The sequence below is a fragment of the Arvicola amphibius genome, chromosome 10, assembly GCF_903992535.2.
Source record: "Arvicola amphibius chromosome 10, mArvAmp1.2, whole genome shotgun sequence".
Taxonomy (NCBI): Eukaryota; Metazoa; Chordata; class Mammalia; order Rodentia; family Cricetidae; genus Arvicola; species Arvicola amphibius.
The window spans coordinates 110873690-110899109 of record NC_052056.1 but is presented as its reverse complement, the minus strand read 5'-3'; the positions used below and the strand labels follow the sequence as shown (position 1 = coordinate 110899109).

Here is a 25420-nt window from a genome sequence, read left to right as displayed (position 1 = left end):
TACTTCAGTTCTGAGATTGACTGTTGTGTTAACTAATTAGCAACTTGTTATATAAAGACCTGCTTCATAGGTATTTAGTTATATGTACAAGAGACATACTACTTAACATCTGTGGAAGCCATGTTCACAAACTGTGTCAAAGTCTATGTCACATATTATTGTTATCTGTAATAGTAAGAACCACATAATAGAGAAAACATTCAGAGTTAATTTTTTACTAAACTATCTTTGACTGAATGAAAAGTTAATTGACTGGTCAACAACCTTCTCTTGATGATAACCTATTTGAAGGTGAATGCTCAAAAGTATAAGTGAGTCCAAGTTTATAAGGACTGGTTTATAGAATTGGTTTAAAACTCAAACATAGCTTCTTTAAGATCAGGAATTATAGGCTCACTGACATTTATTTATGTCTAGAATCCACTGATGAGTGAGTACATACAATTCATCCTTTTGGGTCTGGGTTACCTCACTCAGAATAGTGTTTTCTATTTCCATCCATTTTCATGCAAAATTCAAGATGTCATTGTTTTTTCTTTTACCGCTGAGTAGTACTCTAATATGTATATATTCCACACTTTCTGTATCCATTCTTCCATTGAGGGACATCTAGGTTGTTTCCAGGTTCTGGCTATTACAAATAATGCTGCTATGAACATAGTTGAACAAATGCTTTTGTAGTATGATAGGGCATCTCTTGGGTATATTCCCAAGAGTGGTATTGCTGGATCCAGGGGTAGGTTGATTCCGAATTTCTTGAGAAACCACCACACTGCTTTCCAAAGTGGTTGCACAAGTGTGCATTCCCACCAGCAGTGGATGAGTGTACCCCTTACTCCACATCCTCTCCAGCAAAGGCTATCATTAGTGTTTTTTATTTTAGCCATTCCGACAGGTGTAAGATGGTATCTCAAGAGAAGCTAAATAAGAAGGTGAACCCAAAGAAAAACATATAGGTATCCTCCTGGATATTGGAAGTAGACTAGATTGCCAGGCACAAATTTGGGATCTTGGGGGGGGGGGGGGGGGTGGCGGTAAGGAGTGATGGGGAGATGTGGATAGAAAAGTGAGGAGGGGGGGAGGGGGAGACCCTGGGGGAATGGGATGGTTGGGATGGAGGAAGGGTGGATAGGGGTGCAGGGAAAGAAGATATCTTAATTAAGGGAGCCATTTTAGGGTTTAGCAAGAGACTTCACTCTAGAGGGGGGTCCCAAGGTATCCATGGAGATGTCCCCAGCTAGTTCCTTGGGCAGCTGAGGAGAGGGAGCCTGAAATGGCCCTTTCCTATAGCCATACTGATGAATATCTTGCATATCACCATAGAAGTTTCATCTGGCGATGGATGGAGATAGTTCATTTTAAAAATGTATAATTAAGAAATATAGGTTGTTAATGGATAATCATCAAGCTTGTCATGTTAGTTAGATTTTCTAGATGTGCATAGATATATTTCAGATAGGCATTCTTCATATCTTTCAAAGACTGCAGAATATGGCATTTAATATTTTAATAACTTAGGGCTTTTCATGACAATGAGACACGTCTACTCCTGGCAGCACCAATCTACTTCAAGAGGAAGATGGGCATCACAGAGGCTCCTTATGGAGTTTGATAGCCATTTAGGCAAGAAACTGCTCTTGCTTGGACTGTTGAATAAACTGGACACAAAGAACCCGCAGAGAGAGGACTGCTGAACTTGCCTAAAGGTGAGATGGTCTTTCGGGGTTCCTGATTCATGAAAGAGTCTGCAAGACATTCTGCAGGACACAGAAGAAAGTGACTGAACTGTCTTTGGAATTTCCTGCTTCATGGAAATGTCTGCTGGATACTATGGGCCTGAAGGCCGAAGATGGATGCCCCAACGGTACAGAGGAACTTTGGGTGACTGTCCAGGCAGTGAGTTGTCTCTGTCATTTCTAGAGTTTGAAAGTTGCATATTTCTTGTTTACTTAGGTAGCATTATATCCTTCTGGAGTCTTTGATGGAGATGAAGAATAAATAGATAATTATAGCTTTCCATAGTTATGATAAAAGATAAAATAGATCTAAATATTGTAACTGTAATTCTTGCTTGATAACTGTTTTTGTTACGTGTAATTTTACTATGTTAAAGTGAAAGCCTTTCTTTTTTGTTTAAACAGAAAAAGGGGAAATGATGGAGGAGTGTCTATGTGTTACTTTCATTATTAATAAAGAAACTGCCTTGGCCCTTTAAGAGACAGAAAATTAGGTAGCGGAGTAAGTAGACAGAACAGAATTGTGGGAAGAAGGAGTAGGGAGATGCTTCAGGCAGTTTGCCATATGCAGTCACCATGCTTCTCCTCTCTGAGATGGACGCAGGTTAAGATATCTCCTGGTAAGCGACCACCTCGTGGTGCTACACAGATTACTAAATATGGGATAAAGGAAGATGTAAGAATTAACCAATAAGAGGCTGAAAACTAATGGGCCAGGCAGTTTTTAAAGAATACAGTTTCCGTGTAATTATTTTGGGCAAAGCTAGCCAGGCGGTGTGGACACAGCCCGCAGCTCCTTCTACAGGCTTCCTAGAATTCAATGAAAATGAGTGTACGGCATACCCAAACCAATGGGACACTATTAAAGCAATGCTAAGAGGAAAGTTTATAGCTCTGAGTGCCTACATAAAGAAAGTAGAGAAATCTCACACTAGCAACTTAACAGCACACCTGAAACTACAGAACAAAGAAACAGACTCACTAAGGAGGAGTATATGGACAGGAAATAATCAAATTGAGGGCTGAAATCAGTAAAAATAGAAACAAAGAAAACAATACAAAGAATCAATGAAACAAGGGCTGACTCTTTGAGAATATCAAGATATACTTATTCAAACTTTTCATACTAATCAAAGACAGAAAGAGAATATCCAAATTAACAAAATCTTAACTGAAAAGGAGGACAAAACAACAAACATTGAAGAAATCCAGACAATCATTAGGTCATACTTAGAAAACTTGTACTGTACAAAATTGGAAAATTTAAAAGAAATGGACAATTTTCTGTATAAATATCATTTATCAAAGTTAAATCAAGACCAGCTGAATAATTTAAATAGATCTTTTACCTCTAAGGAAATAGAAGCAGTTATCACATTCTCCCAACTAAAACAACCCCAGGACTTGATGGCTTCAGCACAGAATTCTTCCATAATAAAAGAATAAAAGAAGAGCTAATACCTATACTCCGCAAATTTTTCCCCATAATAGAAACAGAAGGATCATTGTCAAATTCTCTTTATGAGACCACAATTACTCTGATACACAAACTATACAAAGATTCAACTAAGACAGAGAATTACAGACCAATTGCCCTTATGAACATTGATGCAAAATGTTCAATAAAATACTGGCAAAACAAATTCAAGATCACATCATAAAAAATTCCTCCACCATGATTAAGTTGACTTTATCCCAGAGATGCAGGGATGGTTCAATAAGTGAAAATATATCAATATAATCCACCATAAATATAATAAACTGAAAAATAAAAATAAAAAAATAAAAATAAAAAATAAAATAAACTGAAAAAGAAAAATGATATTATCATCTCATTAGAGACTGAATAAGCATTCAACAAAATCTGACACCCTTCAAGGTCTTGGAGAAACGAGGGATTCAGGGAACATATCTAAATATAACAAAACAATATACAGCAAGCCAACAACCAACATCAAATTAAATGGAGAGAAACAAAAAGAGATTCCACTAAAATCAGGGACAAGACAAGGCTATCCACTTTCTCCATATCTATTCAATATAGCACTTGAAGTTCTAGCAAGACCAATAAGGCAACAAAAGAAGATCAGGGGCATATACATTGGAAAGGAGGAAGTCAAAGATTGGTTATTTGCAGATGACAAGATAGTATGCATAGGTGACCCCAATAATTTTATGAGGGCATTCTACAGCTGATAGACACCTTCAGCAATGTTGGCAGGATACTTGATCAACTCAAAGAGTCAATAGCCCTCATGTATACAAATGATAAAGCTACTAAGGAAGAAATCAGAGAAGCATCACCATTACAATATCCAAAAATACATAAAATATCTTGGAGTAGCACTAACCAAAGAAGTAAAAAACCTGTATAAGAAATTTAAGACTTGAAGAAAGAAACTGAAGAAGATATCAGAAAATAGAAAGATCTCCCCTGCTTTTGAATAGGTGGGATTAAGACAATAAAATGGCAATCCTACGAAAAGCAATTTACAGATTGAATAAATTCCCCAATAAAATCTCAAAATAATTATTCACAGACTTCAAAAGAACAATACTCAACTTCATATGGAAAAACAAAAAACCCCAAACTACCAAAACAACCTTGTATAATAAAGGAACTTCCAGAAGCATCACCATCCCTGACACCAAGCTCTATTATAAAGCTACAGCAATGAAAATAGCTTGCTTTTTACATAAAAAAGACAGGTGAGCCAATGGAATTGAATCAAAGACACTGGTAGTAATCCACACTACTATGAACACCTGATTTTTGACAAAGAAGCTAAAATTATACAATGGAAGGGAGAAAGCATTTTCAACAATGGTCTTGGCATAACTGTATGTCAACATGTAGAAAAATGCAAATAGATCCATTTCTGTCTCTATGTACAAAACTGGATTAAAGACCTCAATTTAAATCCAGCCACACCGATATATCATAGAAGAGAAAGTGAGATGTAGCCTTAAATGCATGGGCACAAGATGACACTTCCTAAATATAACTTCAGCAGCACAGACACTGAGAGCAACAATAAATTAATGGGACCTTCTGAAACTGAGAACTTTCTCTAAGGCAAAGGACAATATCAATAAGACAAATCTTCAGTCTACAGAATGGGAAAAGACCTTCACCAACCACACATCTAACAGAGGACTGATCTCCAAATATAAGAACTCATGAAACAAGATATCAAAATACCAAATAATCTAATTAAAATGGGGTACGAACCACACAGAGAAACTCAACCGAAGAATCTCAGATGACCAACAGACACCAAAGAAACTAGTCAACACCCTTAGCCACCAGTGAAATGCAAATCAAACAATTCTGAGATGCCATCTTACACCAGTCAGAATGGCTAAGATCAATAACACCATGACAGCTTGTGCTGGAGAGGATGTGGAGTAAAGGGAATACTCCTCCATTGAGAGTCAGAGTGCAAAGTCATACAACTTTGGATATCAGTATGGTGTTTTTTTTTTAAATTGGGAATCAACCTACCTCAATACCCAGCAACAGCACTCCTGGGCATATTCCCAAAGATGCTCAATTATATTACAAGGACATTTGCTCAACCATGTTCATAGTAACATTACTTGTAATAGCCAGAACCTGAAAACAACCTAGATTCCCCTCAACCAGAGAATCAATAAAGAAAATATGATACATTTACACAATGGAGTACTACTCAGTGGTAAAAAACAATGACATCTTGAAATTTGCATGCAAATGGATGACACTAGAAAAAAATTCATCCTGAGTGAGATAACCCAGACCCAGAATGATGAGCACAATATATACTCACCCATAAGTGAATATTAGATGTGAATCAAAAGATAATGAGCCTATAGTCCACCACCTCAGAGAAGCTAGGTAACAATGAGAACCTTAAGAGAAACATAATATACATACATTACACTCCCCCTGGGAAGGGAAAATAGACAGGTTACCTGAGAAAATTTAAGAGCATGGGGGTGTTGGGAGAAGGAAGGGTAAAAAGGGAGGAGGAGGGGAGAATGGTGAGTGGAGAAGAGCTTGAGGGAATGGGATAGATGAGATGGGGTGAAAGAGAGAGAGGTAAAGCGAGGAAATAGCTGTCTTGATTGAGGGAGCCATTATGGGACTATCAAGAAACCTGGCAGTAGAGAAATTTCCAGGAGTCCACAATGGTGCTCCCACCTAAGACCCTAAGCAATAGTAAAGAGGGTGTCGGAACTGGCCTTCCCCTGTAATCAGATTGATTACTACCTTGATAGTCATCATAGAACCTTCATGCAGCAGCTGATGGAAGCAGATGCAGAGATCCATAATGAAGCACTGAGCTGAGCTCCCAGAGTTCAGTCGCAGAGAGGGTAGAACAATAATGTGATCAAAGGGGTCAAGACCATGATGGGGTTACCTACTGAAACAGCTTACCTGAGAGAATGGGAGCTCACTGAATCCATTCTGACAGTGGGAGAAGCAGCATAGGACCAAACTAGGCCATCTTAATGTGGGTGACAATTGCATGGCTGGGGTAGAATGTGGGGCCCCTGGTAGTGGGACCAGGATTTACCCCTACTGCTTGTACTGACTTTTTGGAACCTATTCTCTTTGGAGGAATACCTTGCTCAGCCAAGGCTTAGTGGGAGGGCCTTGATCCTGCCTCAAAGCGATCTGCCAGACTCTGTTGACTCCCCATGGGAAGTCTTACCCTCTCTGAGGAGTGGATGGGTGGTGGGGAAGGTGCGGGGAGTGAGAAGAGGGCAGAGAGTGGGAACTGGTATTGACATGTAAAATGAGAAAAGACTGTTTTTCCAAAAATAAATAAATAAATTTAATAACAGCATAGTAAATAAAGTATAAAAAGCAATTTATCAGTTACTTTTTAGTCAATGGGAGGCTATTTTTACTTTTTAAAAAGTTTAACCCTTTGGTCTTGGATTAAATATGGTCACTATATCTCTACATGGTGGCACCAGAAACATTCCATGAAAATGAATAAATTTGATTATTGAATTTACAAATTTTGACATTAATTGCTTTTGTATATCTTACAGAATTTCAGATCATACTAGGAAACCATTTGTTGAAATATGTCTTGCAAGCAAATCAACCATTTCCCAAAGCATGCACCATATTTACAGACACATTGACACCCACTGTGAAAGAACCCCTTTACACTTTGCCTTACTATTTTAATTATAAGGTGAAAACGAATTATGTGTTTGAATACCATGAATTACCTCCTAACAATATAAGTGCCCAATGCTTCCCTTGGTTATGTGGTAGGCTTACCTGCCAAGGTAGAAGCCTGTCCTTGTTTGCTGCTTTGTGAGGTGCTATTTCTGTTTTACTCAAAAGCATTTTATGGAGGGCATGGGCTACTGCATGCACTGCATTCCATATGGAAACCCTGGGTTCAGAAGTGATCATCACAACATTTTCTTCTTGTTTAGTCTCTAGGGATATATTTGGTGGGCAGGGTGTATATTTTCCACAATGTAAAGGAGGAGGTGTGCAATAAAATGTGTCAATCCAGAATTTACGGAAGTAAAGATCTTCTGGGTACTGGGAGGGCATAAGTGCTTTGATAAAATTCTTAAAGCCAGGAATATTTTTATTTTTTGAAAATGAGAAGCTTCCTCCAAAAATGTCCAAATAATCATTAAACACATATAATTCAGAATCTAAGTAAAATAATTGTGGCTTTGTCATGATCCACACCTTCCTTCTGTTTGATATGATTCCATTTTTGAGGCAGAAAAGGACTAGGTCATTCATATCACTATAGAATACATGTACGTTTACTTTTGTATCTTGATTTAACTTCGGCAATGAAACCTCAGATACTAACTGAATTTTCCAATTAGCTGGGAATTTTATTGTAAAAGCTACACAGATATCTTCCAATGCCATCTCTGCTCTCAGGCCAGAGATGAATTCCTTACCTTTTAGATCATCAGACACAATTAGCCCCACCCACTTCCAGCCAAAGTACAGCAATAAAGAGATCACCCCTTGGATTAGAGCTGTGTCTTTTGGAGACATTTGATAAAGGGATGGAAATGTATCTTTGTCAGTTAGTGCAGAATCAAAAGTTCCATATGAGACCTGATGAAACAAACAAAATATTGATTCTGAGTTTCTAGGTATTTGGAGTTATCACCCTTAGAGAGGAAATGAGTTTATTATTCACAGAAGAGGATCAGGGAACTGAAGATTGGTGAGAAGAGTGTCTTTTTGAGATTAGCTTCTCTTTCTCATCATGTGATGGACTATGGTCAGTTTCAAGTACTATGGGCTCTGAAGTTACTAAGAGTTCCGAAGCACCTATAAAGTGATTGATATTCTTTTCATGACAGATTTGAAAGGTACAATTGAATTCTATTGTTCCAATAACAACTGAACAGAGCATTTGTTGTAGAGAAAGACTGCAGAAACATTACCAAGTGCTGTACTCTCACTACATATCAGCATCTGTACTAGAACCTCTAGTTTGAGGAACATAAATGACAAATTTGCTCATAGTTTTAGCTCCTGCATTTAGAAAAGAGTAAGGCATGAAGATCTAGGGGAACATCAGCAAGTTTTGTTGCCTCCTCCTTCCCTATAGATAAATCTGAGGAGCCATCACTGAACAACTAATATAAAATGTGAGTAACTGAGAATAATGAAAATTATCATGTATATCATTTTTTCTTACATCAAGACCCAATACATTTATCAATTTTTAACTGAGTGATAATAATCAGTGTTGCACTGTATTCCTGAGCATGGTCCTCATCTAATGTTTTTCTGTTTGTAATGATACCTAATGATGGCTTCTTTCCTTCAATAGTGCCTGGCAAGAGCCAGTTTTGGGGATTTATGTAAGCAGTTCTTCTCTGTGAGTGCTATACAGAGATCTACTTTCCTGAATGAGAAAATAATTTTTTGTAACATTTTTATTAGTGATGTCCTTGAGGATTGTCCAAATTTATTTAAATGTCCTGAACTTTCTGTTCCTCTACCTGTCAGTAATTAACTCCTGGAGGAACTATGAGATGTTTATGACCCAGCTTGGGCAGTTATCTGTGCTGTAGACTCTGACTTGTGAGCAGCACTCAGCTATAATCTACTACAGTACATCTTGCCAATGTTTGGAGACAGAATCATAAATACTAGTAAGTGATCTGTTTGGAAATCCAAATATTTGCTGCTCAAGTTTTTCACCACACTCTTTCCCCTGTTGATCACAGCAGAATCCAGGTAATTCATTTACTTTTATTTTAAATCACTGGATATAAACATTTTCTTTTGGTATGGTATCCTATGTGAGTGTAGTCACCAGAACATTATTAACTTACTTGTGGAACTTTGTAGAGTTCTAAAAGTGTTCCAATTGCAGCAGAAAATTCAGGCCTGACTCCTGCAATGATTGCAAGAGTTTTCTGTTGAGTTATGCATTTGTAGTTAGGGATAAACTCATTCCTTCCAGACAGCCACATCAGAGGTCCTTCTAAGGTTCTGTAGTGATAGTCAAATGCATTGTAGAGGTGGAAACCCAAGGTCACATTGGGAAGCAGGTGGGAATCTTTATTGATCTCCTCAATGGCAAAGTATAAGGTCAGCAAATACTGATAGTTCTTCCATCTTCCCCTAAAAGGAGGAGCAGAATGAGGAGTACAGTCAGGCCATTATTCTCAGAAATGCCTTAGCAAATTCAGGAAGAGGACTTTAAAACCTGATTTCTCTTCTGACACATAAAGCTTGTATGAACGAACTGCTGACAGCTCAGGAACATCATGGCATGGCTCATGAACATCTTGGTATTTGAATTATATTTTAGTATTCTTTTCTGGAATTACTTGCTGCTCTTACGTAGTATTCTGATTCAGGTTACAGAAGCCACTCTTTGGGTTACAATAGCTTGCAACACCTGTTTTCTGGGGATCCATGTCCTCCTCTGGCCTCTGCAGGCACACATGTGAAACACACACACACACACACACACACACACACACACACACACACACACACACACAACGTAGACAAAGCAATCATACACATAAAATAAAAAAGAAATCCATGAAATTTCAGAAACTAGTAAACAAAGAAAAAATTGTTCTCTAAACTTGCAGATTAAATGAGTGAGTAGAGTCTCCTGCCAGTGAAAGAATCAAAGTAAATAAAATAATAAGTAAAAATAGAATATTATAAAGAGTGAAAGCTCCCAAATTCATGAGGGCAGTAAAAGAATTCTCAAAATTAGAGGAAAGGAAACTTTAGAAGTAGTAAGGTGGGCTAAATTGTCTCTCTCACTCATGACTTTCGGTGATTGGAGAGGAGTTCTTAGGAGGTACTTTCAAAATTTGTGTTAGATGAGAGTCTGGTTAGCTCTACTGGAGGCAAGTAAGAGAAATCATGAGTCCACTGAGTTCTCTTGAAGGAGAGATTCTACCTGTTGGCAGCAGAAAAATTATGACATTTGTTTATACTATGTGACTTTGAATCCTATAGCTAGATGCTATGTTAAGAGAGAATCTGTTGTTCATAACTGATGAATAGTCACTATTGAGAGAAGGAGAAATCAGTCTGCTCTGAGGATTATTCAATACTGAGTGTTCAGCAGTAGAAATGTACACATGTGTATAAATGTAAGCATGTGTAAATGTGTGCATATGATTAACATGTGTATAACTGTATACATGTGTATAAATACATGCATGAGAACTCCTGGAAAGAGCTGCGTCTACAGAGACTGGCTGATATCAGCTTCAGTGATGTGGAGATGTTGGAATTTTGTAGATCTAGAAGCTTATTCCAGGCTAACTGCATCGCCATGGACAGTCATTTATGGCCAACTATGGAGGTGAGTTAATCCCCTATAACTAATGAGCAAAATTCCTTTGAAATCTAGTAACTTAGTAGAGCACTGGCTTCCAACAACCTAAAAGCTAAGAATGACATCAGATGTCATCTTGGGCTTGTAGGATAATTTTTCCTAACTTTCCTGTGACCTCCTGGCTGATGTATTCACTAATTTACTTGATTTACAACTTGCTTTATATTTTACTATGAAATATTCATGAAACTGTCTGCTCAAGGGAACATGGATCTTGGGTCATCTAAATCTGTGTTCGTTGGCCATGATCACATTAATTTGATTCTAGAATAAATCTTTCTTTTTCCATTTGAGTTCAGGGCTGCGGTTTTTCCAATGACACAAAATAATACTATGCACCAAACAATTGATTCAGTTGGTTATATATGTAAACTTATTTATTTATATGTGTTGATTTTTCTAAATAGCAATAATTATAAAAAATGAATTTAAGAGGAAATGGCCCTGGGAGACAAGATAGAGTTGGAGGTAGGCAAAGAGGAGGAAATAAGAGAATTATATTTTAAGTGTGGAGGTGTTGGAGAGAAAAAATGATCAAAATACATTGTCTGCAAATTCTTTTTAGTAAAAAAGAAAAAGTAATTATATAAAAATTTCAATATACAAAAATTTTAAAGATTTAGCAATATCGACATCAAGGAAACCCCACTGGTTGTGAATACTGTATTTACTCTGCCACAAATTTTGAGTGATAGAAAGAACAGATCATAGATTTTTAGAGAGCAGGAGTGCAGGAAAACTATGCACTAGAGGACCAGGCAGCATGTAATCTAGTCTAGGAAGGACATAAGAGTGTCCAGCCACGGGCAGCCATAAACCAAGCTTCTTATTAGAGAATCATGCTGGAGTTTGGATGGAATCTCTGAACCTTAGCCCACAGGACTGGTAAAAATGTAGATCTGCAAATCTGTTGATCATTGTAGTGAAGCCTGAGACTGCGAGGTTACTGTGGTGTGTCTGAGATCCACACAGCATCCTCCTGCCTGCTGATTAACAACCAACGGGTTTTCAAGTGTCAACACCTGTACCGTTCTCATGCTAACGTAATTTTCCAGTTTATGTCAGTAAGGAGACGCCCTCCAGTTATACAGCAACAAGAGAAGTATGGTCTGAGGTGGTCCCAGAGAGTGAGAGAATCTAGCCAGCCCTTAGAATTCACAGCTCCATACGGCTACAGATCTGGACATCAGAGTCATTCAATAAAGTCACAGGAACAACATAAGCCAGAGGAAATAGAAGAGTTCACACTGTGACCTGAACTCCCTCCATATCTACAGCCGGAAGTCTGCAATTACTAAGGACAGTGAGATCCCTTTCTGCTAACCCTTGACTTCTTTTTTATTTGTAAAATTGATTCAAATTTTCTCCACTACATTTATAAAAGTATGAATGTATTCATTATTTGAGAATATCTTACATGCATAGAATGTGTTTTCATCAAACCCACACCACCTCCCTCACCACTTCTTCCCTTATCCTTCCTGACACTTTCTCCACTTATATTCAAGTACATTCTCTGTAAATCCCTATAGAGGGCACTCTGCATTACCAGCACATACATGGGAGCCAGGCCTTCTGCTGGAGAATGGGAATCCTCTCTCTCAGTGCTCACATCCTGAAGAGAACCGATTTTCCTACCCCGAGCAGCTACAACTGTCAATGGCTCCTTAGGCAGGAGCAGTATTCATGATCCTCTCTCCCATTAATGTGGGGATTTTATATTCATTTCCTGATGGTCCTGTGCAGTCAGTTCATGTGTGCCATGGCCATGCCATTTAATGAGCAAACAATTTCAACCCAATCATGCACTATCTCTGACTCTTAGAAAGTTCTACCCTCTCTTGTGAGTTTTCAGGGGAAAGAGTACATGATAAACGTGTCCCATGCAGAGCTGGATACTCCACAATCTCTCGTTGTCTGGTTGGTGACTACTTATAGGTTTATGTATTGAACACCATCTATTGGAAAATGAAGCCTCCCTGAGAAGGTACGAGGGAAGTATGTAGTGAAATTACCATTTAAGGTAAGAATTGAGCAGGTAGGTAAAATATTTGTCTATTTAGCATAATAATATTATTAGGCTCACATTTAGGACCAACGACACAACTAACCACAGTTTCTTATGTCAATGGGACATGATATCTCACTATTGGAGCTGGACTTAAATCTGAGAAGAATGTTGTGGGTTACTCCCATAATATTAATGCCAGTATAAAGATATGTCACCAGTGGGCATGTTTTCCTGCCAGTCATAATTGTTGGTTTCAGGGATTGCTGGTGTGTTAGACAGTTTATTACATTTTTATTAATGTGTATAAAACTTTTCATTACTGTGGATGCTAGCAGGTACGAATGAAATTTCCATGTCAGCCACAGCTTAATTACTCCATGTCCTATGACTCAACTATGTGATGTTCTCATTAAACAGGTCCTGCCATCAGATTCTGGAGGGTAACCAAGAGCAAAGGCAAAGCTGGTTATGTTTGTGTGTATAGGGGCAACATTTTCAAACAACTTAAGACAGTTAACTCATACCTAACACTTGTCTTTTTGCTTAATGGTTCATGATCTTGTGAGAGGCATTCTCCCCAGCTATAGAATAACCCCATTTAAATGCTTTTTTTATATATGTGTATGTATTTAGGAAGCGTCTATATTAGTACATTTTCATAAGCTTTCTCTGAGGTCTTAGAGTTAATTATTCCTTCACACACTCCCTCTGTTCTGCTCTCCATCACTTTCTACTTAACCCTTCCTGCTCCAGTATTTCTGTTCCCCTCTTCATACCACATGTGTTCTATTTCCCTGCTAGTGAAATCCCCTCTCCTTTGCACCTTAGTAGTTTCCTGGCTAATATGTGTACTCCAGTTAAGTAGAGACATCTGAAGATTGAAAAGTAGCATCTGCATATGAGAGAAAGCATTTGACTTAGTCTTATTGTGTCTGGGTTACCTCATTCAGAATGGTAATTCCAGCTCCATCCATTACATGCAGATTCCATAATTCTATTTGTATTTGCTGCCAAATAAAATTCAGTTGTTTACATGTACCACAGTTACAATTTCCATTCATCAGTTGATTGACATTGAGGCTGCTTCCATTACAAGGCTATTGTGAATAGAGCAACAATGAACATAGATGTTCAAAAATATCTACAGTAGGATATGCAGTTTTTTACACATATGCTCAGGATTAATAGACATAGAGAATAGTGTAGATATCTTTCCACACTTTTAGAAATCCTCCACACTAATTTTATAGGGCTTTCCAGTTTGCAACCCCCTTTACTCACATATATTCCAGCATTTGTTGTAATTTATATTCTTGGGAAATATAAAATATCAAAGAAGTTTTAATTTGTATTTCACTAATTGCTAAGGAGCTTGAGCATATTTATTTTCTTTCTCAGTTACTAAACTGAATTCTCAGTTTAGTTCCATGTGTTTTAAATTGGATTGTTTGTTTTATCAGTAGTTAAGTCAATGTTTGTTGATAAGACATTGGAACCTCTAGTTCCTGTTATCCCAACTTCTCTGGATTTGGATTAAGTGAGAACTTTTGAGATGCAGTTTTGAAACCATTCAGCATTGATATGTGAATGAATGGGTTATTTAGAGAGTTTTAGCCTGTGTACAATGCAGTTTCTCTTTCCCTATTGGGCACCCATCTCATGGAAAGGGATGCTGCTCTTTTGTGATTTGGGACATTTCCCTCTGACAAATTTCTCAGACTTCTTGACAACTCCAGAAAACTTACCCTTCTCTCTCCCATACTTGCTCTCCCTCCAAACGTGTTCTTTGCTTACTCCTTGAGATTGCTCTGCATACTTTCATGTGCCTTCTCTGATCTATTTTCCTTCTCAGATTTAGAGTTTTCCTTAATACTAGTTGTCTTCTTGTAAATGGATTGTCATCGGGATAGCTCAATAGCCAAAGATGGCACTCTGGATCTCCAAATGCCCCCAAATCGTAACTATTTCCTCCACTTCACCAGCATATGATTCCAAAGTTCTTTATTTCCAAGCTTTCTGCTATTTATTCTCAAAATCTCTTACATCTGTGTTTTGTTTCCTGCTCTTGTCTTCTCACGGAATCTTCTTTACTCTCTGCTTGTTCTTGTCCCTTCCTCTGACCACTGAAACAGTTTTTACAGAGATTTGAATATCTTTGCACTACGGGTAATACTAAAAACTGTTTTATTTTGATGTATTCGATAAAGAAGTTGGCTCTGGCTCTGGGTTTCAGCCCCCTCCAGCCAGACCTGAGCATGTTCTTAAAAGTTTCATTCAAATCTGTCCTGTATCAAATTGACTACCTGAATCCATAACAAGGAGTAGAGCAAAAAAGTAAAAGACACTGTATGATTAAAAATATCTAATTTTTTTGCAATAGCGATTATGTCTGCTAATCTACTCTCCTCTCTTACATCCCTAAAACATTTGATAAAGTAGTTATCTTAAGATTTGTATGACTATTTTTAAAGGGTCTGTAGCTATGGATTTGTAAATTCATTGAGTTAGTTTAAAAATCTGTAAAATCTGAAACAAAAAGTCAGGTTAAAATTTGTAACAGAAAGACATTGTAGTAGAACTTGAAGTCAGGTATTGTGATGCCTCCAGATGTTCTTTTATTGTACAGGATTGTTTTGGTTATCCTGGGTTTTTTTTGCTTTTCCTTATGAAGTTGAGTACTGTTCTTTTTGGGTCTATGAAGAAATTTTCTGGAATTTTGCTGGGCATTGGGTTGAATCTGTAGATTGCTTTGGGTAAGATTGCCATTTTTACTATGTTAATTCTGCCTACCCAAGAGCATGGAAGATCATTCCACTTTCTGGTGTCTTCTTCAATTTCTTTCTTCAAAGATTTAAAGTTCTTGTCACACAACTATTCCAGTTGTTTGGTTAGAGTTACTTTGAGATATTTTATGCTATTTGTGGCTATTGTTGATGGAGGAGAGTTATCTGTCTATGTTACTTTCATTGGTTTATTAATAAAGAAAACTGCCTTGGCCCTTTAAGAGAACAGAAAATTAGGTAGGCGGAATAGACAGAACAGAATTCTGGGAGAGTTGGGCAGACAATTCAGGCAGTCGCCATAGTGAGTCACCATGATTCTCCTCTCTGAGATGGACGCAGGTTAAGATCTCTCCTGGTAAGCCACACCTCGTGGTGCTACATGGATTACTAAATATGGGTTAAAGAAAGATGTGAGAATTAACCAATAAGAGGCTACAGATAATGGGCCAGGCAGTGTTTAAAAGAATACAGTTTCCGTGTAATTATTTCGGGTGTAAAGCTAGCCGGCAGCCGGGTGGCGGGACGCAGCCCCGCCGCTTCATTCTACATATTGTGAAGGTTGTTGTTTCTCTGATTTCCTCCCCAGCCCTTTTATCATCTGTGTATAGGAAGGCTTCTGATTTTTTTGAGTTAACCTTGTATCCTGCTACATTACTGAAAGTGTTTATGAGTCATAGATGTTCCTTGGTAGAATTTTTGGGATTGCTCATGTAAACTACTATATCATCATCAAACAGTGAGAGTTTCACTTCTTCTTTTCTGATTTGTAGCCCCTTGACCTCTTTTTGGTGTCTTATTGCTCTAGCTAGGACCTCAATAACTATATTGAATAGATATGGAGAGAGTGGACAACCTGTCTTGTTCCTGATTTCAGTGGAATTGCTGGGAGTTTCTTTCCATTTAGTTTGATGTTGCCTGTTGGCTTGCTGTATATTGCCTTTATTATGTTTAGGTATGTTCCTTCTATCCCTGCTCTCTCCAAAACCTTTATCATGAAGGGATGTTGTATTTTGTCAAAAGATTTTTTGGCATCTAATAAGATGATCCTGTGGTTTTTATTTTTCAGTTTGTTTATATTGTGAATTACATTGACAGATTTTCATATGTTGAACCATTCCTGCATCTCTGGGATGAAGCCGACTTGATCATGGTGGATGATGGTTCTGATGTGTTCTTGGATTTGATTTGCCAGTATTCTATTTAGTATTTTTGCATCAATGTTCATGAGTGTTATTGTCTGTAATTCTCCTTCCTAGTAATGTCTTTCTGTAGTTTGGTTATCAGGGTAATTGTAGTTTCATAAAAAGAGTTTGACATTGTTCTTTCTATTTTTATTGTGTGGAATAATTTGAGAAGTATTGGTATTAGTTCTTCTTTGAAAGTCTTATAGAATTCTGAGCTGAAACTAAATTTTACTACAGAGCTACAGTACTGAAAACAACCTGTTATTGTCATAAGAACAGACAGGAAGGCCAATCAAATTGAATAGAAGACTTGGATATTAATCCATACACCTTTGAACACCTGATTTTTAACAAAGAAGCAAAAAATATCAAATGGAAAAAAAGAAAGCATATTTAACAAATGGTGCTGGCATAACTGGATATTAACATGTAGAAGAACAAAAATAGACCTTTATCTATCACCATGCACAAAACTCAAGTCCAAATGGATCAAAGACCTCAACATAAAGCTAGCCACACTGAACCCCATAGAAGAGAAAGTGGGAAGTACACTTGAATGCATTGGAACAGGAGACCACTTCCTAAATATAACCTCAGCAGCATAGACACTGAGAGAAAATAAATGGGACTTCTTGAAACTGAAAAGCTTCTGTAAAGGATAGGATACAGTCAACAAGACAAAACAACAGTGTACAGAATGGGAAAAGATCTTCACTAATCCCACATCAGACAGAGGTCTGATCTCCAAAATATACAAAGAACTCAAGAAATAGATCATCAAAAGAACACATAATCCAATAAAAATGGACTACAGACCTAAGCAGAGAACTCTCAACACTTTAGAGGAATCTAACATGGCTGAAAGACACGTAAGGGAATGTTCAACATCCTTAGTCATCAGAGAAATGCAAATCAAAACAACTCTGAGATTCCATCTTACACCTGTAAGAATGGCCAAGATAAAAATCACTGATGACATCTCATGCTGGAGAGGTTGTGGGGAAAAGGAAACACTCCTACTGGTGGGAATGCAAGTTGGTACAGTCCATTTGGATGTCAGTGTGGCAATTTCTCATAAAATTAGGAAACAACCTTCCTCAAGACCAAGTCATACCACTTTTGGGTATATATCCAAAGGATGCTCAACTGTGCCACAAGGACATGTGCTCAACTATGTTCATGGCAGCATTGTTTGTCATAGCCAGGACCTGGAAACAACCTAAATGCCCCTCGACTGATAAATGCATAATGAAAATGTAGTACATTTACATAATGGAGTACTACACATCAGAAAAAATAATGACATCTTGAATTTTGCAGGAAAATGGATGGAGGTAGAAAACATTATTTTGAGTGAGGTAACCCAGACACAAAAAGATAATTATCACATGTACTCACTCATAGATGGTTTTTAAACATAAAGCAAAGAAAACCAGTTTACAAATCACAATCCTAGAGAGCTTGACAACAATGAGGATGCTAAGAGGGAATTACATAGATCTAATGTACATGGGAAGTAGAAAAAGAGATCTCCTGAATAAATTGGAAGCATGGAGACCTTGGGGGAGGGTTGAAGTGGGGAGAGGAGAGGCAGGGAGCCGGAGCAGAGAAAAATGTAGAGCTCAATAATAATCAATGAAAAAGTGAAAAAAGAAAGACTTGAGAGTTAAAAATATAGAATATTCTTATTTGTGACTTGAATTCAACTCTTGTTTAGAAAAACAGATATGACACAGCATACTGCACATGCTATTGATTTAATTCTTGTTTGTAGAGGAAAAACCTTGCTAACAGCAAAAGTTTGAAGATGATTTATGATTCCTAATGTTCTAAGAGCCTATTTATCATAAAAGAAACTCATTTAGACATGTATGTCACATCCCTTTTGCCATTGCTAACTGTGTCCAACACCAGGCATCTAGACAATATAGATAAAGAACAATATGTATTTAATGAATTTTTATGTTTGATAAAGTTTGTAAATTCCTAAAGTCCATCCAGGCTAGCAGAAATTGTCTCGAAGATGGATGCATACCCTTCTTGTATTTGATAACTTTGTTAATCTTTAGCTATTTGAATAAAATATGTCATATAGGAAACTGACATAGTGTAAAGTTACACTATGAATGATTATGACATCGTGTTCCCAGACATGCTGTGGACTATATTCTTTAATATTTTATCTTGATACAAAAGGATCATTTTTTTCCTTTGGTTTGTCAAAGCAGGGATTCTCTGTGTAGCTTTGGTACCTCTCCTAAATCTAGCTCTTGTAGACCATGCTGACCTCGAACTCACAGAGATCCAACTGTCTCTGCCTCCCTAGTGCTGGGATTAAAGTCATGTACCACCACTACCCAGCAAGAGTCTTCAATTAAATGTTCAATTCAAAATTATAAGGCTCACCTAACAGGGATGAAACTGTAAAATTCTATTCTTATAAAAGCTACCAACTTGTTGGAAACTGTAGAAGATAATTAAGACATGCAAGCTAATGGTCAGTCACTTTATAAATGATCAAATTCTTTACCATGCTCAGAGCCTTGTTTTGGTCACGATGAGTACAAATGTATTTCATTCACAGCGGGATAAGCTTTAGCCTTCTGTATACGCTATCAATGACAAGTCTGAAGCAAGTAATTAAAAAGAAGTAAAGTTTGTTTAAAATCAGATATAGTTAATAAATTAGATGATGTCCCTCAAACCCTCAAAATCCTCAGAGAGATCTGTTGAACATGGTATTTAAGTTACTTAATAAAAAGACTTCACCTTATAAACAAAAATACCTGCTTCTGGAATCTGTAATTGAGGCTATCCACAAATACCATTGATAATACAGAGTCCACCTGGATATTACCTCAGCTGTGCTAATTCCAACCACTGGGTCAAGAGCTGTCACATGTCTCACCCACCGCCTGGTCCCTGCCCAAACTCTGAACACTATGCCTTGGCAAGGTAGGTCAGTTTCCTCAAGTTCCTCCTCCACAGAAACATTTCTCAAATCTCAAGAGTCCAGTGGTTGAAGGCTGATGCTGTCCTGTGTGGCAACCAAAGTCCAATGGTGTCTCATGTGGCATCTGAAGATGATAATCTCTGCTCCCAACAAAGACATTGAAATCATACAAAGGATCCCAACTAGTTGCCCCCATATCAGGTAAGTCTCTATCATTTTAGCTGATACAGAGGCAGTTTAGATTATACTTCCTGCTCACATTTATCCTTCTCAGATCTCTGATAGTGGTGATAGCAAGTTTCAGCTTTATAATTTTAGCAGCAGCAAGCAGTTCTACCCAGCTCCTCCCAACAAGGCTGCAGTTGCATGGTCAGTCCGTGTCATATGCATGTCAGGTCCTGTTTTATTCTACAGAGAACAGGTCATCTGCTGAAAAAGGCAGACTCACAGACTGGGTTACCTTGCTGACAGGCCTAACACTGAAAAAGATAATCTTATAACAGGTTCAATTGAAAAATCAAACTGAAACTATCATGCTAGTACTAGAAACAAATATACTTTTTACTATTCTTTTATTTTAAAGAAACTCCTTTTGAATTATTGCTCCCATAAGTCAATCATATTAGTCTCCTGGTAAAAGATTGGCCGGGAAAAAATGTTTGAAGTTGATGTTACTTTTGAGGATCAAGGGAAATGATTTAAGGTAGGTAAATGCAAGTTGCAAAGGTATGTTTAACTGATCTAATGTATATGAAAATGAGACTTAAAGATTTCTAACATACAGAGTTTTATCATATTAATCAGTGGAGTTCTGATGAGCTATTAATCTAGCCTTGGTAAAGTACTACCTACTATTTTCATAGCCAATGAGCAAAATTTTAATTTTCTTTCATTGTTTTCTAAATAAGACTTAAAATTGCTTCTCACTGTGCCGAATACTTATCTGATATACATACATAAAATATGGACAAAGGAAGCATGTAAAGAGTGTTCATATTTGTATCCCCCTTTGAATTACCAAGCTTTTGATATGGCTCTAAATCATGAGTCTACTTCACTATTTATAGACACTGGCTAACTGCTTCTTCTACAATGAGGTTTCAGTAAGATTACAAAGAGTGGAAATGTTAACACATCTAAGTTTTTCATCTTTATCTGTAAACTAAAAACCAAATTAATTTAAGATAAGTGAGTTGTGACTTGAATTCCCCTATGATACATTAGGCAGACTCCAGATAAGTACTGCTTTCAGTTAAGAGTTAAAGCTTTCCTGCCCACTGCCTCTTCTTGAGGATGGGATCTTTCTCCTCCTAGTCTTAAAATTCCTACCATCTCCTTCAGTATTGGGCTACTGAACTGTAGTCCTTCCATCCATTCCTAAGAGTACTATAACTGCCAAATAAATCTAGCATCTAGGAACTTTTTTCTTCACACATTCCATAACACCACAAGCACTAGAAGTAGAAGCCTGGAAGTTTGTTTCCTTCTTACACAGAAATGAATAGGTTGAACATTTAAGAAGAAACTTCTTAGTATAGGACCATCCAAATATATAACTGATGCTCAAATGAACAAAGGTACTGATTATAGCAACAATAGAAACAAACAATAGGAATTACTAAACAGCAAGGCCAAATAACTACTCCATAATATGATAACTAATCAACAAATGAACTAAAAAAATATTCAGAAAGATCAAATGTCAGATTGCTAGTTCAAAAAGCAAAAAGATGGATGACCTAAAAGAAGATAGAAACAAGCAAATGAATTCAACTGGGCATTGAGACAACACTGTTGAAGGAAGACAACGGCTGAGGGGGGAGTAAAAAAACAAATATATACTGAGAAAGTCACATCCTAAAAGGAAATTGAGATTCTGGGGTAAAGGAAGAAGAGACAGAAATGTTGGAAATAAAATCAAGAAACTGCCAATAAAAACTCAGTACTGACTAAGCAGAAAACAAAATATCAAGCATGAAGGATGTGAGTTTCAGACACTGCATTAAAATATTAATGAGAAATAAATAAGTAATAAACATGATCACAATGTTGAAATCTTGAGATATTTAAACAAACTAATGCAAGAACATGTGAGGTAGGAGAAGCTAAGGTATGCACTAAAGACATGGGGATTTAGCCGAAACTCTTCTAGTCTATAGAAAGAATCAAACATTCAAACACAACACATTTAGATTCCCAAAGATATGTGAACAGGGTGCAACCTCTCCTGACACATTAAATTCAATCTGTGAAAATAATATAAGCCTGACCATGAACTCACAGTATGGGCAGACACAAAAGTTGGTGATTTTCCTCTTTGATCTCTACTTGACTAGAGAAATAAAGAGGAGGAGAGTAAAGATCTCTAGAAGCATAATGAATGTGGAAAGTTCGCAACTGAGTTTCACATTTCTCTATAATATATAATATATATTATAGTATATAATATATAATATATAATATAGTATATAATACTATATTGTGTATACAGTTCTTTACTCTTAAAGGAATTACATGTGCACAGATGAGCATGCACTGTCCTGCAGCTAGAACATCCTTAGCACAGTGGCACAAGTACTTACCTTAAGCTTTTGAATAGTGGATTTTCTTTTTTCTCAAAAAACATCTGGATTTCCTTGGGTCCTTCTATTGTGAAGTAAATGGGAATAAACACACCTAGGATTATGTCAGCCTTCATGTACGTGGTGGGATTCCCATTCTCCAAACACTTCTGATTAGTTATTTTCATTAATGAAAACATAGATTGCAGGAGTAAGAAGAGGCAAAGCAAAGGAAGAGACATGTGAGGGTCTGCACTACACAGAGACAATGCCCTGCAACTAAGCTGAGCCATAAAGATTATTGGCTTAGTTCATGGAACAGGTTCAGACCTTGACAGTGTCAGGGAAGACTCTGTTAGCTACAGCTGGTTCTCATGCCAGACAAGGACACAGAGAGAAGAAAGTCCAGAAAACTGAGGGTAAGTTAGAGTGTTGACATTCTTCTCTAACTAATCAGAGTGAACATGAAATGCCCTCTTTTCTTGCTTTTCCCTCTCATACATGTGCTCCGGGGATCTCATTGCCCTGGGACTCTGCACCTGCATCCTTTATGCTGGTGAAAAACATGTTTGCTTCTTTCCTTATTTTCCTACCTCTGTGATTTCATAATCATCCACAGTGACTCTGGAGAGCACCATAGTACGAGAAAGAATTGTAGGTCCAGCTTGTTTGATTTGGATTGCTGTTTTGAAAGACGCATGGAGGTGTGAACAGATAAGAGAGAAAGCAATAGCTGGAGTCCACATTGCAAACACTTGAAATATTGCATACAACGCTTTCACTTGAAGGCGAAGTGCTGATGTCAGTTTTTAGTGTCTGCCATTCACAGGCACACTGACCTCGAATCTATCCCGACTCTCTGATCTGCTCTCCTTGTAGCAATGATTGTAAAGATGTAGAAATGAGTAAGGGCATTTCAGACACTTCCATAAGATAATTTCGCACCTCATTCTTTCACAGTATTAAGGTTTCCGAGCAGTAATCTGTGTTCTGCTATTAAGTTCACTAGGGTACAGCTCCTCCCAAGTACACTTGTAGAAAATCAATAAATAGAATAATTCTTCATCTCTACATTTCTTCTTTCCTGTAATACCACTTATCAGAAATACTCTTTTATTTATTTATTTATCTATCTATTTATTTATTTATTTTAAAGCAAACATTTTTTTACGTACAAATCCCAGTTCCTCCTCCCTCTACTCCTCCCATTACTTCCACCTTTCCCTCACACCACATCCCATCTACTGAGAGAGGATAAGGCACATTGCTTTGTGGAAGGTCCAAGGCTCTGCCTACTATATCTAGGCTGAGAAAAGTATCCATCCAAAGAGAATGGGTTCCAAAAAAGTCCAGGGCCAGATGGTTTCAGTGCAGAATTCTACCAAAACTTCAAAGAAGACCTAATACCTATACCCCTCAAAGTGTTCCAAATAATAGAAACAGAAGGAACATTGCCAAACTATTTTTATGAGCCTGAAGTTACCCTGATACCCAAACTACAGAAATACTCTTGCTTTAGATATAATTTCATCCTTTCATTATGCACTACTGCAAATTGTAATATAGCACAAAACAAATCAGTGTTTATTTTTAATTTATTTTAAAAATCGATCTTTTCTCATTCTACATGTCAAATCCATTTCCTACTCCTTCCACTCTTCATGGTACCTCCACCTTTCCCCCTTCCCACCCTTATCCGACCATCCATCCAGTCCTCAGAGAGGATAGGCTTCCTGTGGGGAGTCAACAAAATCTAGCACATTGCTTTGAGGCAGGACCAAGTCTTCCACACTGTATGTAGGCTAATCAAGTTATCCTTCCAGAAAGAATAGGTTCCAAAAAGCCAGAACAAGCAGTAGGGATAAATCCTGGTCTCAATGCCAGTGGCCCCACAGTCGGCCACAGCCAAACAACTGCCATGCACATTCAGAAGGCCTAGTTTGGACTTATGCTGGCTCCCTTGCTGTCAGGTCCATATTGGAAGACTTCTTTTAGCTCATGTAAACTGATTCAGTGTGTATTCCCATCACGGTCTTGACCTATTTGCTTATATTCTCACTCCTCCTTATTTTCGATTGGACTTTGGAGTTCAGCCCAGTGCTCTGCTGTAATTCTCTGCATCTGCCTCTATCAGTTGCTGGATGTAGGTTCTAGGACAACATTTAAGGTAGTCATCAATCTGACTGCAGGGCAAAGCCAGTTCAGGAACCATCTATACTATTGCTGAGGGTCTTAGCTGGGGTCATCCTTTTGGATTGCTGGGAATTTTTCTAGTGTTAGGGTTTTTGCTAGGCTCATAATGGCTCCCTCAATCAAGATATCTCTTTCTTTGTTCTCCATCTCTGTCCTTCACCCATGTTGACCAACTCATTCCCTCTAATTCTCCTCCTCCTTCCTCTTATACCCTCCTCCCCCCTTCTGCCTTGCCTAATCTCACCATCCCACACTCCCAATTTTCTCAGGAGATCTTGCCTATTTCCCATTTCCAGGGGAGCGTATGCATGTTTCTCTTAGGGTTCTCCTTATTATATAGCTTCTTTGGGGTTGTGGAGCCAAGCCTTATCATTGGCTTTACAGCTAGTATTCACTCATGAGTGGGTCCATCCCATGCTCATCTTTTGCAGTCTGGGTTACCTCACTAAAGATGGCTTTTTCTAGTTCCATCCATTTTCTTGCAAATGATATGTTTTTTTGATATGAATTGCCAGTATTTAATTGAGTAATCTTGCATCAATGTTCATGAATGAGATTGGTCTGTAATTCTCTTTCTTAGTAATGTCTTTATGTGGTTTGGGTATCAGGGTAATTGTAGCCTTATAAAAAGAGTTTGGCAATGTTCCTTCTGTTTCTATTGTGTGGAACAATTTGAGGAGTATTGGTATTTCTATTTTGAAAATCTTGTAGAATTTTGAGCTGAAGCTATCTGGTCCTGGGCTTTTTTTTTTGATTGGAGGACTTTTGATGACTGTTTCTATTTCTTTAGCAGTTATAGGTCTATTTAATTTGCTTATCTGGTCTGATTTTAATTTTGGTAAGTGATATTTATCCAGAGAGTTCTCCATTTCCTTTAAGTTTTCCAATTTTGTAGAGTACAGGTTTTTAAAAATAGGACCTAATGATTCTCTGGATTTCTTCTGTGTCTGTTGTTATGTGCCCCCTTTTCAATTCTGATTTTGTTAATTTTGATATTCTCTCTCTGTCTTTTGGTTGGTTTGGATAAAGTCTTGCCTATTTTGTTGGTTTTCTTGATGAACCAACTCTTTGTCTCATTATTTATTTTAATTTACTTTTCTTTGTTTCTATTTTGTTGATTTCTATTCTC

At 37.5% G+C, this 25420-nt stretch overlaps 1 protein-coding gene across 1 annotated transcript in view; it reads right to left on the bottom strand.

Annotated features, from left to right (window-relative positions):
* LOC119824400 (vomeronasal type-2 receptor 26-like) overlaps positions 1 to 22665 on the bottom strand; it is a 50409-nt gene extending 27744 nt beyond the window's left edge. The window contains 4 exon segments of the mRNA XM_038344519.2: positions 7018 to 7833; positions 9069 to 9360; positions 22120 to 22382; positions 22600 to 22665. Of these exon segments, the coding sequence (XP_038200447.2) occupies positions 7018 to 7833; positions 9069 to 9360; positions 22120 to 22382; positions 22600 to 22665 (1437 nt within the window).
* Positions 22666 to 25420: the final 2755 nt, after the last annotated feature.